At 41.4% G+C, this 17,628-nt stretch overlaps 1 protein-coding gene and 1 long non-coding RNA gene across 5 annotated transcripts; both read right to left on the reverse strand.

The window, feature by feature from the left end:
- Positions 1-1,983: 1,983 nt before the first annotated feature.
- LOC133534140 (uncharacterized) lies at positions 1,984-5,859 on the reverse strand. The gene is made up of 2 exons (XM_061873227.1): positions 5,000-5,859; positions 1,984-3,744 (listed from the first exon to the last, which is right to left on the reverse strand). The coding sequence occupies exons 1-2, from the start codon at positions 5,138-5,140 to the stop codon at positions 3,493-3,495; spliced, it is 393 nt and encodes a 130-aa protein (XP_061729211.1). The 5' UTR covers positions 5,141-5,859; the 3' UTR covers positions 1,984-3,492.
- Positions 5,860-8,189: 2,330 nt separating this feature from the next.
- Positions 8,190-17,383, reverse strand: LOC133534152 (uncharacterized). Of its 4 annotated transcripts, none has more exons than XR_009801987.1 (4): positions 15,926-17,383; positions 11,237-15,649; positions 9,711-9,794; positions 8,190-8,348 (listed from the first exon to the last, which is right to left on the reverse strand). It is a non-coding gene; the product is annotated as an uncharacterized LOC133534152 (long non-coding RNA). The 4 variants fall into 4 exon arrangements; XR_009801986.1 differs by having other exon boundaries at positions 11,237-11,325; positions 12,521-17,383; XR_009801988.1 differs by having other exon boundaries at positions 11,248-17,383.
- Positions 17,384-17,628: the final 245 nt, after the last annotated feature.

A 17,628-nucleotide genomic window follows, 5' to 3' on the forward strand; every position in this document is an offset into this window, starting at 1 on the left:
GTCAATTTAGTTTTTATAAATTCTTCTAAACAGCGGAGCCATACATTTATTCAGTTTTAAGGGCTCCTCTACACGATGGCCCAGCGTAGGCCAATCTAAGGGACGCAGCTATGCGGTGAAATGAGATAGCAATATCACTTGCTCCCTCTAACTAGGGAACTATGACTAACTAGGGAACCCGATTTCACCCCTACTCCCAATAAATATCAATATTCTTTCTTACAGGTCTAATTTCTGTTATATTTAATTGAGCTTATTACCTCCGTAAAATACCAGATTTACCACTACGGGGGTAATTACCCCCAAGTTAGGAACCGCTGCTTTAACGCATAAATGCGCCCCTAGGACTGGCCTACGCGGGGCCATCGTGTAGAGGAGCCATAAGCTATGCTCGCGAGGTCTACAGCTCAAAGAATAAGATAAAAGGTATAAGATATTATTATAATAGTTAGGTTTTAGTTAGCATTTAAAATTTTGTATGCAATGTTTTTCGCTTCTACTTTTTACAACGATCAAAAAATCGAAAAATGTCAGTCGTAGGGGCACATCTCTGGTACATATACGTCAAATTATGTAATAAATAGTATATTGCTTTACAACGTTCTTCAGTACATATGGATCTTAAAGTTTTCGACATACGCACGTATAGTGCTAGTTACCGCACTAGGACGGTAAAGTAGCACCATATGTACTGTAAAAGTATTTTACAGTACATATCGTGCTACTGGTGTCGATTTAAAACACTCCGTTCGGTCGTGTTTTTATTTATCGCCACTCGTTGCCAATTTCCTACTTTACACTTGTATCGTCATGTACTATTTCATAACGCACTTCAAACTTAGAAATCGATACATTTATTTTTATAAAAAACAGCGTAATTTTAAAATAAGTTTTTTGACAAATATTAATTTTTGGTACAAGCTCTTATCGGTGACTGTACTTTCCTTTCCACAGACAACTAATACTCATCGAGACAATTCTAGCAACTCCAAACTCAATTAGTTTGCGTTATTATGACGACCGGTCTGACCTATTGGGCTGTGACCCTGCCTAAGAAGCTGATGGTCCCGGGTTCAAATCCTGGTAAGGGCATGTATTCGTGTGATGAGCATGGATATTTGTTCCTGAGTCATGGGTGTTTTCTATGTATTCAAGTACGTATAAATATTTATATATTATATATATCGTTGTCTAAGTACCTTCAACACAAGCCTTCTTGAGCTTACTGTGGGACTTGGTCAATTTGTGTAATAATGTCCTATTATTATTTATTTATTATGACGACCGGTCTGACCTATTGGGCTGTGACCCTGCCTATGAAGCCGATGGTCCCGGGTTCAAATCCTGGTAAGGGCATGTATATGTAGCATTGCACGTACATAAAGCGGTTCTCAGCTCATCCAACTACAACAATCTACTAAAAAACCGTATCTTTAAAATCCCAACCACAGCAGTTAATACCAAATTTGCACACCATTTCCCAGTATTTTTGTTCCCCCGTATTTACAATCGTCTAGTAGGGCTATACGAGTTTAAAGAGCACTCCGTTTACAAGACAAGGAAGCTTCTACTGAAAAACATGATAAGCCTATCTTATGTAGACACCGAAAATCTATTAAAGACGACATCCTAACGAGACCTAAATATACACACACACACACACTAACACACACACGCACACACACACACACACACACACACACACACGCTTGTGCTATAATACAACTTCATTTTTCTTAGCATGTTACTTACCTAGGTCATAAGTCTTATCTGTTTTTAATTGCTACTTAAATTAATTATATGTATTACCTTTAGAATAAGTACTTACTGTTGCTACTAGCCGCTAATGCTTACAATATGTTAATCTTATTATTTCCTCTACGAGACAGGCTATGCCTAGTGTGGAGGTCAGTATAACATGTAACACTGTTTAAACTTATATTTGTTAAATAAACAATTTGTATTTGTATTTGTATTTGTATTCGTGTGATGAGCATGGATATTTGTTCCTGAGTCATGGGTGTTTTCTATGTATTCAAGTACGTATAAATATTTATATATTATATATATCGTTGTCTAAGTACCTTCAACACAAGCCTTCTTGAGCTTACTGTGGGACTTGGTCAATTTGTGTAATAATGTCCTATTATTATTTATTTATTATGACGACCGGTCTGACCTATTGGGCTGTGACCCTGCCTATGAAGCCGATGGTCCCGGGTTCAAATCCTGGTAAGGGCATGTATTCGTGTGATGAGCATGGATATTTGTTCCTGAGTCATGGGTGTTTTCTATGTATTCAAGTACGTATAAATATTTATATATTATATATATCGTTGTCTAAGTACCTTCAACACAAGCCTTCTTGAGCTTACTGTGGGACTTGGTCAATTTGTGTAATAATGTCCTATTATTATTTATTTATTATGACGACCGGTCTGACCTATTGGGTTGTGACCCTGCCTATGAAGCCGATGGTCCCGGGTTCAAATCCTGGTAAGGGCGTTTATTTGTGTGATGAACACGGATATTCGTTCCTGGGTCATGGGTGTTTTCTATGTATTTAAGTATTTATGAATATTGTATATATATCGTTGTCTAGGTACCTACAACACAAGCCTTATTGAGTTTATTGTGGGACATGTAATAATATCCTATAATATTAATTTATTATTTTATCACAAAGTTCCCATGGGCACATGCTGTCCTCGTCATCAGATCAGCTCCATGTCTTCATAATATCAGACTGTTATCCGATTTACATATGTATGCAAAATTTCGGCTCAATCGGATATAGGGCAGTGGGTCAAATTCAGGTTCCAAGATTTGACTCGCACGTTAGTTAGTCTGAGTCAAATCACATAACATACATCCATCCTAACAGGCCAAGTTAAATAAAAGTTTGCAAAAAGAGACACAAGCTGGTCTACGTATACACGCAGAGAACTATTTATAATATTTCAAAACTGTTTAGTTTATGTAAGTAGTTTTTTATTTATTTATTTATTTACTGTTCAGAGAACCAACAGCTATAAATTGCACAATAGTTATATATATACATAACAAAGAGCCAATTATAGGTTCCCACCGGTAGCAACAGGTTAACAAATAATTGGTGGTTATAAATATAAAAGTTTATAGGGAACGTGCATGAACTGTAGGAGGCAGCACAGGAGCCGTCAGATTTTTGGCGCGAGGCGTAAATGTGATGTTTATTGTTCCGATGTAGCCCACAAGATGGCAGAACCTACTGTGCACATGAAAACACCTGACGTGTACATGTTTATGGTTCCGATTCAGGCCACAAGATGGCAGACCGTCCAACGCGTACGGTCCCTATACATAATTTAAATTTCGTGATGAACGTGAAACAAGCCTCTACTAAGTGTTCTTTACTAAGAATTTTAAGATGAGTATAAGATATTTACCGGTCTCCTGTCCTGCTAAGATTTGTGATCTTCTAGTGTCCTCTCGAAGGCTCTTAATGTTCCCTCATCCGAGCGACAGGCTGAAGGCCCGCCGCGGCTCCTCGGAGAGGCAGCACGCCGCCGGTCGTTGCCACGTGTGAACCGCGCCTTTAATCATAAATGCTACGGCGTGGTCGGCCGAGTGGTCGGTTTTGTCAGGTGATTCCACAAACCCGTTGATGTGATCATTTTTTCTAGAGTAATGGACGCCAGCCTCCAACTTCATCTCATCAAATACTATGGAGCACATTCTTCGGGCGTCATTCCATTCGCTGACCTTAAAATAAAAAAGGCAAGTTATTTCCGATGCTAGGCCCCGGCCCTGCTCGTAATCTCAATGCCGATGGACGCAGGCCCCAGCTTTGCGAATGAATGGACAGAGCGCGAAGCGAGCGTGACTGCCACCCGACCTTCTAACCCAGAGGGGTAATTAAGCCTAATTGGAATTAGTCCGGTTCCATTCACCAATAACCGGCCAAGAGCATGTCGGGCCACGCTCAGTGTAGGGTTCCGTAGTTACTCTTCCGTCACAATAAGCTAAACTGGAGCTTAAAGTATAGTAAATTGTTAACCAAGGGATGAAACGGTACCTTTCACCCGAGTTAAGCAAATAGGCAAATTTGCATAATCAGTACCTAATTAAAGTAGGTCTTTTTACTATAAAGGGAAAACTTTTTGCGATAACTCAAAAACAGCTAAACTGATCATGTCCGCTATAGTTTTCATTTAATGTCTTTCTTAAGCTCTACTTCCACGATTTTTTTCATATTTTTTGGACCTATGGTTCAAAAGTTAGAGGGGGGGGACACATTTTTTTTTTTCGGAGCGATTATCTCCGAATATGTTCACTTTATCAAGAAATGTTTCTTGAAAACCCGTATTAGTTTTGAAAGACCTTTCCAACGATACCCCACACTCTAGGGTTGAAGCGAAAAAAAAAAATCACCCCCACTTTACGTGTAGGGGAGGTACCCTAAAAAAAAATTAATTTTTAGATTTTATTGTACGACTTTGTCGGCTTTATTGATTTATATATCCATGCCAAATTTCAGCTTTCTAGCACTAACAACCACGGAGCAAAGCCTCGGACAGACAGACAGACAGACAGACAGACAGACGGACATGGCGAAACTATAAGGTTTCCGTTTTATGCCATTTGGCTACGGAACCCTAAAAAGCGTAATATTAAGTGCTGTTCCGTACTTCTGCCCGGGGGAAATCGGTACGAGCTGGAGATTGAAATGTTTACAATTAACTTCCTGGGGTTTTTCTGAGGATCTACAGAATAGGGTTCTTCAAAAAGGGAATGTACAGGTTTTGAAAGGGTCGGCAACGCGCATGTAACACCTCTGGAGTTGCAGGCGCCCATAGGCTACGGTGACTGTTTACCACCAGGCGCACCGTATGTTTGTTTGCCACCGACGTAGAATAAAAAAATATAATTTCATCGGTCGTTTATATCCCCTTTATAATCAAATACTAGAAAATTCTTATATAATAATGAATAAATGTCTCTTCTTATATGTACATACCTCTTGTTTAATGACATTAAAGACTTGTGTATTGATGCCAGCTTGAATATTCACATTCAACAACAACTTCTTCAGTGTTGTTTCGCAAGGCACGATGAATATTCTCTGCAGAAATCTGTAGCGTTTTGAGCTTTGTTTCATAATTGAAAGTTACTTTTTTTTTATATACCACGACGGTGGCAAACAAGCATACGGCCCGCCTGATGGTAAGCAGTCACCGCAGCCTATGGACGCCTGCAACTCCAGAGGTGTTACATGCGCGTTGCCGACCCTTTAAAAATCTGTACACTCCTTTTTTGAAGAACCCCGTACTGTAGCCCCTCGGGAAAACCTCGGAAGGGAGCTCATTCCACAGCCGGAGCGATTCCTTTACTTTTTCTTCCAAGCTAAACCGTCTCCTTTTTTTACTTTTGGTGCAAAGTTTTATTTGCATCCATAAAAATGTCCGTGCCACTGAATTGATCCCTGACACTAATTGTTGGAATGAAGCCTCCTTTGATAGCTTACAAGCCATCTTGGCTCGTCTCAGGTAATCCTTGCTTGTTTTTTTGTAATGTTTGTACAGGCAGCATCAAAAGTAGCGGATCAAATAACGTTTCATAAGTATCTACCATTCTGTAACGGCTTAACAAAAAGTGATGTCTTTAATATAGAACAACAAACACTGTAAAAGATTTACTTTTGAACGCGAATTTTAGAAATGTATCTATATTTGGATAAGTTATCCAGAATATCAGATAGTTTTGGCGCGTTGTTTCATCCGCTACTCTTGATGCTGACTGTACAACGGCGACAGTCCGACGCGCAGTGGAGTGCGAGCAGGCCGCGTCCCCGTCCGCAGCCTCTCCTGTACTCGTGTTCTGTGCGTCCCCGTCCGCAGCCTCTCCTGTACTCGTGTTCTGTGCGTCCCCGTCCGCAGCCTCTCCTGTACTCGTGTTCTGTGCGTCCCCGTCCGCAGCCTCTCCTGTACTCGTGTTCTGTGCGTCCCCGTCCGCAGCCTCTCCTGTACTCGTGTTCTGTGCGTCCCCGTCCGCAGCCTCTCCTGTACTCGTGTTCTGTGCGTCCCCGTCCGCAGCCTCTCCTGTACTCGTGTTCTGTGCGTCCCCGTCCGCAGCCTCTCCTGTACTCGTGTTCTGTGCGTCCCCGTCCGCAGCCTCTCCTGTACTCGTGTTCTGTGCGTCCCCGTCCGCAGCCTCTCCTGTACTCGTGTTCTGTGCGTCCCCGTCCGCAGCCTCTCCTGTACTCGTGTTCTGTGCGTCCCCGTCCGCAGCCTCTCCTGTACTCGTGTTCTGTGCGTCCCCGTCCGCAGCCTCTCCTGTACTCGTGTTCTGTGCGTCCCCGTCCGCAGCCTCTCCTGTACTCGTGTTCTGTGCGTCCCCGTCCGCAGCCTCTCCTGTACTCGTGTTCTGTGCGTCCCCGTCCGCAGCCTCTCCTGTACTCGTGTTCTGTGCGTCCCCGTCCGCAGCCTCTCCTGTACTCGTGTTCTGTGCGTCCCCGTCCGCAGCCTCTCCTGTACTCGTGTTCTGTGCGTCCCCGTCCGCAGCCTCTCCTGTACTCGTGTTCTGTGCGTCCCCGTCCGCAGCCTCTCCTGTACTCGTGTTCTGTGCGTCCCCGTCCGCAGCCTCTCCTGTACTCGTGTTCTGTGCGTCCCCGTCCGCAGCCTCTCCTGTACTCGTGTTCTGTGCGTCCCCGTCCGCAGCCTCTCCTGTACTCGTGTTCTGTGCGTCCCCGTCCGCAGCCTCTCCTGTACTCGTGTTCTGTGCGTCCCCGTCCGCAGCCTCTCCTGTACTCGTGTTCTGTGCGTCCCCGTCCGCAGCCTCTCCTGTACTCGTGTTCTGTGCGTCCCCGTCCGCAGCCTCTCCTGTACTCGTGTTCTGTGCGTCCCCGTCCGCAGCCTCTCCTGTACTCGTGTTCTGTGCGTCCCCGTCCGCAGCCTCTCCTGTACTCGTGTTCTGTGCGTCCCCGTCCGCAGCCTCTCCTGTACTCGTGTTCTGTGCGTCCCCGTCCGCAGCCTCTCCTGTACTCGTGTTCTGTGCGTCCCCGTCCGCAGCCTCTCCTGTACTCGTGTTCTGTGCGTCCCCGTCCGCAGCCTCTCCTGTACTCGTGTTCTGTGCGTCCCCGTCCGCAGCCTCTCCTGTACTCGTGTTCTGTGCGTCCCCGTCCGCAGCCTCTCCTGTACTCGTGTTCTGTGCGTCCCCGTCCGCAGCCTCTCCTGTACTCGTGTTCTGTGCGTCCCCGTCCGCAGCCTCTCCTGTACTCGTGTTCTGTGCGTCCCCGTCCGCAGCCTCTCCTGTACTCGTGTTCTGTGCGTCCCCGTCCGCAGCCTCTCCTGTACTCGTGTTCTGTGCGTCCCCGTCCGCAGCCTCTCCTGTACTCGTGTTCTGTGCGTCCCCGTCCGCAGCCTCTCCTGTACTCGTGTTCTGTGCGTCCCCGTCCGCAGCCTCTCCTGTACTCGTGTTCTGTGCGTCCCCGTCCGCAGCCTCTCCTGTACTCGTGTTCTGTGCGTCCCCGTCCGCAGCCTCTCCTGTACTCGTGTTCTGTGCGTCCCCGTCCGCAGCCTCTCCTGTACTCGTGTTCTGTGCGTCCCCGTCCGCAGCCTCTCCTGTACTCGTGTTCTGTGCGTCCCCGTCCGCAGCCTCTCCTGTACTCGTGTTCTGTGCGTCCCCGTCCGCAGCCTCTCCTGTACTCGTGTTCTGTGCGTCCCCGTCCGCAGCCTCTCCTGTACTCGTGTTCTGTGCGTCCCCGTCCGCAGCCTCTCCTGTACTCGTGTTCTGTGCGTCCCCGTCCGCAGCCTCTCCTGTACTCGTGTTCTGTGCGTCCCCGTCCGCAGCCTCTCCTGTACTCGTGTTCTGTGCGTCCCCGTCCGCAGCCTCTCCTGTACTCGTGTTCTGTGCGTCCCCGTCCGCAGCCTCTCCTGTACTCGTGTTCTGTGCGTCCCCGTCCGCAGCCTCTCCTGTACTCGTGTTCTGTGCGTCCCCGTCCGCAGCCTCTCCTGTACTCGTGTTCTGTGCGTCCCCGTCCGCAGCCTCTCCTGTACTCGTGTTCTGTGCGTCCCCGTCCGCAGCCTCTCCTGTACTCGTGTTCTGTGCGTCCCCGTCCGCAGCCTCTCCTGTACTCGTGTTCTGTGCGTCCCCGTCCGCAGCCTCTCCTGTACTCGTGTTCTGTGCGTCCCCGTCCGCAGCCTCTCCTGTACTCGTGTTCTGTGCGTCCCCGTCCGCAGCCTCTCCTGTACTCGTGTTCTGTGCGTCCCCGTCCGCAGCCTCTCCTGTACTCGTGTTCTGTGCGTCCCCGTCCGCAGCCTCTCCTGTACTCGTGTTCTGCGCCGGAACACCCGCTCCCCGCGCGAGATCTGAAAATTAAATTCATTTTAATGTAAAAGCCGAGAGATAAAGCTTAATAAAATCAAAATTTCATATTTTATACAAGCTTTTATCGCTGACTGTACCTTTCTTTCGACAGACACATGTACGCTCATCGAGACGATGGGGTCGGCAAATTCCAAAGGTTTGCATGGATGGCGCCCTCGTAGCTTTCCAGTCTCTTTTAGTTCTATGAGATTTGTCTTAATCCATCGAATTCATAAAATTCCATTAGAAAACAAGAATTTGACACAATTCTAGGGATTAACAGGGCAAGCTATGCTAGCACTCTCTGCTAAATACGTCGAGCGGCCAACGCTATTCGAATAAACCCAAACACAATTAGGTTGCGCTGTTTTATCACAGAGTTAGAGAGAGTACGCGGTATTATCCATTAAAGTAGTGTTATTATTAGATTATGCCACGAATAACGATTTTTAAACACGAACAGATTTTTAAAGGGTCGGCAACGCGCATGTAACACCTCTGGAATTGTAGGCGTACATAGGCTACGGTGATTGCTTACCATCAGGCGGGCCGTATGCTTGCTTGCCTCCGTCGTTCTATAAAAAAAAAATAGTGGTTTGTGGTTTTATGTACCTAATTATATGAAAACCACCATGACATCTAACAGCGTTATAAATAAATTATTTGTATTTGAGGGTTCTCGGTTGAAGCGCCGAATATTTTGTTACACAAGATTGTATGTTTCCAGTTACATTTATTATGAAAACTGATCGCCTACAACATAATAGTTATTGGAATATAAACTTTCAAGATATACACCGTAGGCCAATTAAACCCGAAAGATTTTAACCAGGCATTCCTAAGGTCATAAGGAGCAAAAAAATTTTTATGAGTTTTGGCCAAATACGCTAAAAAAAAATATTTACCGTAAAACAATTTTATTTCGCGTTTTCTTCACACGACACGTTATTTATTTTTACACTTTGTTAAAAAAAAAACATTTAAACGAATAAGTATATTTTTTTAAGTTACAGAAAAAAAATTGCTAGTTATTAATATTTGTCAGTAGGTATGTCTAAACCAAGTCATATAATGGCAGCGGTACAGCTCTATAAAACAAGATCGATTTCAGGAAACTGTGTGTCATTTTAGTCTCTAAATGCAGTCAACAATACACCTTTAAAATCTGGCGGGTTTAATTGGCCCACGGTATATATTACAGTCCGATCAAGAGCTAAGTTGGAAGCGATTTTGATAGCATAGATTGTGCAAGTGTTATTTTAAATATCAAACAGTTTGACATATAAATATCACTTGCACAGTCTGTGCTATCAACATCGCTACAAACTTAACTTTGTTTGACTCTATTATATGATCTTGCTTACCTGGATTAGCTGCAGTTAAATCATCTGATGGCCCTGGAGTAGTGATGCAGTCCCGATCATCACAGATCGTGGACGAGGCGACCACTGAAAATATATTTTTAACACGGTTTAATAAAATAAAGTAAGCACGATCCTGTGACGGTCAGTCATTGAAAACGCTTCTGATAAAAGAAAGCCAATTAAATAATATTTCAGGAATTATAGGGTACATGCTGACAGGTACATGTTTTTTTATACGGCCATGGTTCCCTAATTGTTTCACTAAGACGAGGTAAACAAATATGAATATAAGTAAAACCTTTTTATAACATTGAAATATTATTCACTCACGGTATATTATTTTCAAACACGAAGGGTACGCGGACAAGTGTCATCTCAACATAATTTTGTGAGAACAGGCGTTTTTAGGTTATAAATGAACCTTTTATCCGCCTCAGACGGCTGTGGTGGCCGTCATCGGAGTCTTGCCAGGGCGGCAACGACGGCTACAGCCGACAGCTTCGCCAATGCAATAGGCACCTACGCGGGACCCCGTGAAGTTCAATTTCGCTTAAATAATCGCGATCGCCTAGCGTCCAGGGTACGGCATATTCCTTCACAGACTGGTGTTCAAAAAATTAAATGGAGATGACACCTCGTCGTACCCGTCGAGTTTGAAGAATACTTTAGGTAATCCGTACGATTTACAACACGAAAGTCGCGACTCCGTAATCCGGCCCATTCACATGTTACTTTATGTTACTAAGCTAATTCTACTATTCAACTCACGTTCTTTCTTTCAGACATTTTTGGAGAACGTACGGCTCCTTTTTAGGGTTCCGTAGTCAACTAGGAACCCTTATAGTTTCGCCATGTCCGTCTGTCTGTCTGTCTGTCTGTCTGTCCGAGGCTTTGCTCCGTGGTCGTTAGTGCTAGAAAGCTGAAATTTGGCATGGATATATAAATCAATAAAGCCGACAAAGTCGTACAATAAAATCTAAAAATTTAATTTTTTTTAGGGTACCTCCCCTACACGTAAAGTGGGGGTGAATTTTTTTTTTGCTTCAACCCTACAGTGTGGAATATCGTTGGAAAGGTCTTTCAAAACTAATAGGGGTCTTCAACAAACATTTCTTGATAAAGTGAATATCGGAGATAATTGCTCCGAAAGAAAAGAAATAATGCCCCCCCCCCCCCCCTCTAACTTTTGAACCATAGGTCCAAAAAATATGAAAAAGATCTTGGAAGTAGAGCTTAAGAAAGACATTAAATGAAAACTATAGCGGATATGATCAGTTTAGCTATTTTTGAGTTATCGAAAAAACAGTTTCCCCTTCATAGTAAAAAGACGTACACCCACAGTTCATCCCTTGGTTAACAATCTACCATACTTTAAGCTCCAGTTTAGCTTATTGTGACGGAAGAGTAACTACGGAACCCTACTCTGAGCATGGCCCGACATGCTCTTGGCCGGTTTTTTAATCACTAATAGTGCTTAAGTAGCAAGAGACTAAAAACATGCGAGTCAAACAATTTAAATTCCTTACGTTATTGTTACCTGGTGAAATTTGCTCAACAGATGTCTTTGCCACCGTGATGCAGGACTGATCAGCGGAGAGTACATAGGAAGCGTCCACTGAAAATAATTTATAATACCTGTATATTTTTAAATTAAGAGCTCAAAATAATAAAGAAAACATCAAGAACTTTTAAGAATAAATTCAATTCAATGCATTTATTTGTCGAACGTATTTATTTGTTACAAACAGGTGTTACATAGAGATAATTAAGTGCTCCACTTTTGGCCATATTATGAGGCATACAAATATTTAACGTGAGTGGCGGTGTAGCTCATGAGATTCAATGTAGGTATTTGTCATCATCAAAATAATAAATTTCAACTATTTACATACACATGCTTATCAATTAATATAAAAATTCTAATTTTTAAATGTCAAATTAAGGTATATATTTAAATTATATAATTTAGATAATATATGTATTACAAAAACATACATCAAAATAGTTCGCTGTCGTTTAAATATTCGTATATGTCATAGTAGCACTTGGTTTTCAATAAAGTTTTTATCGTAATGCGGAATCTGTTTATCGGTAAAGTTTGTATCGATTCTGGTAGTTTGTTAAAAAATTTAACAGTCATGCTAAAAATGCATTTTCTAAAAAGTGCGCAATGTGCACGTGGATTTAAAAGTGTATCTCTTTGCCGGAAAGTACGAGCCGGGTTGGGCTGTTTTTTAGAAAAACTTGTTTTTAAAGAAAATATTATTTTGTAAGCAAATTCACCGTTACGCTAGGTGCTAGACCACATGTATATAGTAAATTGCTAACAAACGGATGAAACTCGTATGAAATTATGACGTTTAATTAACACGTGCACAGTCTGGGCTATCGAAATCACTGCGAACTTAGCTTGGTCTAACTCTATTATATGTACTCGTACAGTCACCTTCTTCTGCTGTTTCACAATAAAGGCCATAAAAATTCCTGACAGAATATCATTTTGAGCGCAACAAGCATACTTATATATGTATAGTAAGCTGCAAAGATAAGTGACCTCACTTATAAAATATATGCAAGTCAAAAACAATTATTCGTGCATATATCACACAAATAAATGCTCTTAGTGTGGTTCGTGAATGACATGATCTATTATTAAATATTGATTGAGGCACACTTAAAATGAAATGTCAAAAACTATTAACGTTTCTAGTAGACGGGCTTGTCTTGCAACATGTGGCCGGCATAAGTGGACGGCTATTGCCAGCCTCATGCAGTCTTGAAAATGTAACCCTTTTAGATGTTTATGTTACCTGGTCATTGTGGAGTTTTGCGCAATGGACGGCTCTACAACTGCGATGCAAGCTTGATCATCACTATCATCAGATAATACAGAGGAGGCGCACCCTGAAAATAATTTATAAAAAGTCCATCATGGTTCGGCAATCCGCAATAGCTAATTTAATATTGATATAAAAAGGTCGGTTGAACTGTACTGAACCTAATATTAAAATACGTATGTGTATCGTAGTGTACATTACGGAGCCTTAATATGACTATTAAAACCCAAAATTATATTTTTTAAACTATTTAATTGACGATGAACGTCTTACATGGTAGATATGAAAAAGTGCAAGGGCTGGGTAGACACACAAACATTATTAATAGCGGCGCAGTAAGCGCCTATTCAATGTTGACGGCAAAATCACTCGCGCGCACTGAACCTCACAGCAAACGCAGCAGGGGTCTGAACAGTATGAATTAAATTATTTTGTGTAAAAATGTGGTCAAAAAGGTTTATTTACTAAGTCCCCTATTTTGGACTCTAAGGATTTCTTATGTGCAATACAAAATAAATAAATAAAAGTTAATATTATTACCTGAATTTTGAAGAGATTCCTCGTTATTATGGTTATTCCTTCATTTTTTTTACAAGTGGTATGGGGTGGCTGTCTTCACGCTAGCCACCCCAAACCACTTTAAAAAAATAATAATTAAGGAATCGGGTCCTTACGATTTTAATGACTGAACAATCACGCTAACCACCTCAAACTACTTTTAGCAAGATATTCGTTAGTTTCTAAGAAAGTCTAGTCTAAAAAGGTCGAGAAACCAGAAACCCTAGTCCCTGCCATAGAAAATGAAGTGTCGGATGCCTCGGCCCGCACCCGTTCTAGCGTAAGTCATCCTTTATATTGTCAGCTTCGGAAATAGGGTGAGTTCATTTTTCATATTTTATACATAATCGACCTCAAACTATGACACGTTACGTTATGTTTCGTGCACTAGCTCAGATGTATAGTAAGCGACAGAGATAATTGACCCCACGGGGCGAGTTACCACATACACTGTACAGCTTCGGACCTCTCCTGTATTCCTGTGCAACTACGATTTTCCTCGGCCTCTCCGGGTGTCGGCCGATGATCTCGCTCACGTAGACGTCCCCGTATAGCTTCTTCATGCTTGGATGCAGTTTGTCCAGGATCTCCACTACGTCGGCGTTATCTTCTTCACTGATTTAATTTAATAACCGGATTTACTTTGGATTACCTGCTTTGAAATTGCAATGTAACCTCAAACAGTTGAAACAAGTCCTAATATAAGATAGGAATTCTTTCCCAAGTCAGTTAGGCCCGTTTACACATTGATAAATAATAAATTGTAAAGTACGAGTTTATTTATACATTTGCTACTAAACACAAGTATACACCGTGTTATTTTTTTTATTTGCGTTAATTTCGAGGGTGCATTCTTGAGCTTAAATTAAGTAACTTTCTCAATGACACCGATATTCTAATTAACTCCATTTCGGAGATAATCAATCATTAATTTTTATCTCATAAGGCCCTTACGAGCGTGTACACATGCCTTAGGGCCTGTCAGGCGCGGATACAAGATTTGGCTTAGGGGGGGGCCATTTTGAGAAAATCATATATTTTTGCACAGAAAATAAGGTAAAAAAAAATGTTACTCAATTTAGTAATGTGAGAACCAGGGTTTTAGGGGGGGGCCATTGCCCCTATGCCCCCCCCCTTGTATCCGCGCCTGGGGCCTGTTTACTTATTGATTAGTGTTTAGTTGTTTCCCAGTATCTGGTTGAAATGAAATCGAGCACCTATACCTACTGTTCCCATGACAATGCAGTAACAGACTGACTAAATAGGTAAACAAACCTAGTTAGTTAGTCTGTTATTGCTACTAATGTTTATCTCGTCTGCCTATCTAAAGCTATTACAATTGTTTGTAAGAAATCGCACTCGCACTATAAATATAGCTATAAATCAAGTAAGCAATAACTTACTTAACAATGTTGGAGGGTAGAATAAGTTTTCTGCCATAAGTGATCATAGCCGATGTAACTTCTCTTTTATAAATAAATTTAAAAAAAAGTGCGAGGTCATAGATTCATACATTTGCTATTAAACGTAAGTATTATCTCGGACGATCGACGTTCGAAATGACATTAATATGTCACAGTTTTCAATTGTTTGGTTGAGTTAAATGTAATGCCCGTGTTTACAACAACGCTATATGCAACATTTAGTTACTTTTTATAAAAATAAAATTAGTAAATAAAATTAGTAAGTAATTTTTTTTTTAAATTAACAATGCCATTTAGTTTCCTTAAACGTACTTACCGATACCCCGAAGTTAACGAAATTCAATAAAAACACGGTGTAGATCGTGTCATTCACGGAGGCGCGTAATATCATGTTAATATTAAAGTACGGAAGGTGGAGGTAAGGAAATAAATCTCCATGTACCAAAAAGTGTCATCAAAAAAACTTAAATAGGTGGCGCTACAATACCTAGTGTACTTGAACAAAAAAATCAAATCATATAGACAGTGCACTTCACTCCGTCAATAGCGCCTAGGTTCTTAGCTACTCTGGAGAGATTTGGAACTATTATTTATAGCTGACAGCTGGACACTTTTGCAACAGTTCTACCATAAGAGATGTGACTCCTCTTAATTCCACACTCCATATATTAAAGGTTAGATTTGACAAATCTGTGCGTCATCCTGGATGACACGAGCAACTCGAATACAAAACAGTAAATGTACAAACTCGCACTTAACACTAATCAATGTTTAAATCGGGCCTTACCTTTAAAAAACACGCGAAAAAACAAAAAAAAAAAGTCTCTTAATTATCACACCTCCGATACCTCTACCAGTTCTACCACCTCCGGTGTAAGTTATGCCTGTATCAAAATTTATACATTATTTCGCTAGTTTCGCAAATCGCGAACCTTAAATCTATATAAATATCGCTCACTTTCGAGTATACTTATTTCATAATTCATAAGTTATTTATAGCGTACACAGCAGCACGAACTGTGAGATCCGGATAGAATACATCCCGCATCATCGTCCTCTCGCTTCGCGGGGATCCTCTTTACTACATGCTTGCGGAAGGGTTTGTAACTCGAAAACATATCTGAAAATTGACATTTTATTAACCCTCGTGGCTGCAGCCCATTATCAACCTACGTGCATTCCATAAATACATATCCCCATAGGTATAGGAATAAAGTGGTTAAAAAGGGATAATTGTGACCATTTATATACGTATTCTACAGCGGTATTGATATACGGGACAAAAACGAGACGCAGAAATACGGTGACAGTCTCGTATTTACGGGAATATGCAACCCTAAATATAACTAAAGTGAGATTATGGGGAAAGAAGTGATAAGAACGTAGTTTATTTTACCTAAGCGGGGCAAAGCGAACGCTAACGACTCCATGAAGTGCTCGTCTTGTCCCGGTGGTTGCCTTACCCCATGTGAAAAATGAAAATGAAAAATATTTATTTCGTAACTTATATTATAAGTAAACTTTTTACATCTGTGCCGATCGATGCCTCTTTTTATGTAATGATTATACGCTTACAATTTTGGTGTGTACATTACATATACAGGCCATAAAAATAATATTCTATTAAGTTATATAAGATTTCATCCATGTCATCTTATACATATAAGCAGGGGTCGGACAAAAAGTGCGGATGACGTAAAAATGACGTAATCTTGCACACAGGATGATGTTTGAATTTGTATTTAAACTTCCGTGTGACATGTAGTAACAAAGTAGTATTAATGAAGTAACAAAATAATCGTAAATAAATCCATGGAATTAATAATACAGGTGGTAGGGTGATATAGTGAATAAAATAAATTTCACGAAACTTGTTACCATAAGGTATAATTATTTGAAATTAGTTAGAACAAGTCTGTGAGATCCTCAGATAAATAGGTTTAATAGTCAAAAGTGGGAACAATAGGTAAGATTAGTAAAAATAAAAAAAGATAATTTGATGTTATTATACTTATTATTTAATGAAATTATGCATAGATGACTATTTTTGTCCGATAAAAAGTATGGTAACTGTTTTTGCATATTCACCATCCATGCATTTTTTTATGAAATTACGGAAGTTTTCATTTTGTAGTTGCACCCAGGGTATGTTTGCTGCTATCATAAAATTTGTAAAGTTCATATTAAATTCACTTTGCCCTCTTTTTCTACGTTTCCGACATGTTTGGTTGTCTCCAAATGTCTTTTAATATTACTTACCTTCGTTGGTATATCTTGATTACGGCAAGAGCAGTATACGTGTTTGTCACGTACCTCCAAAAACGAAAATTGCCACAATATTCGAGTAAAGATGACATTTTAGAGCGTTTTCTTATACATTAGTAAATATAAATTTTAGCTAAATATAATCGTGAAGATACAATAGTTAAACAATAACGAAGTCAATTTATTCTTCATCTGATTGACAATGTGTCAGTCAAAAACGTACTTACTCATTTCAAGTGGCGATATCGTTTAATAAAGAGGTTGATAAATGATAAGTGATAATTGTTTATGAAAATCAAAAATACTATTTGAAATCATCCTATAACTGGTTTGACGTCATCCGCACTTTTTGTCCGACCCCTGCATATAAGACTTAACTCGAGCCCCACATACTATCTATGTAGTTTAACAGTCAAACCGCTCTCCGATATATCTTCATCTTCGTCTTTTCATCATTTTTCGCCCTGCTACCCAGCAGTGGGGCTCGTCATATATACTTTATAAATGAAAGTACGGTTTCTTTTTTTACTCTACGTCGGTGCAAACAAGCATACGGCCCGCCTCATGGTAAGCAGTCTCCGTAGCATATGTACGCCTGCAACTCCAGAGGAGTTACATGCGCGTTGCCGATCCTAACCCCCTCCCAACCCTCGTTGAGCTCTGGCAACCTATATACTTTACTCTTTGGCGTTATTGACGGAGTGAAGTGCGCTGTCTATGATAAGATTTTTTTCTCAAGTATTCTAGGTATTGTGGCGCCGCCATCTATTTATGGTTTCTTGTCGGACACTTTTTTAGGGTTCCGTAGCCAAATGGCAAAAAACGGAACCCTTA

Source organism: Cydia pomonella, unplaced genomic scaffold (assembly GCF_033807575.1).
Source record: "Cydia pomonella isolate Wapato2018A unplaced genomic scaffold, ilCydPomo1 PGA_scaffold_61, whole genome shotgun sequence".
NCBI classification, from domain to species: Eukaryota; Metazoa; Arthropoda; class Insecta; order Lepidoptera; family Tortricidae; genus Cydia; species Cydia pomonella.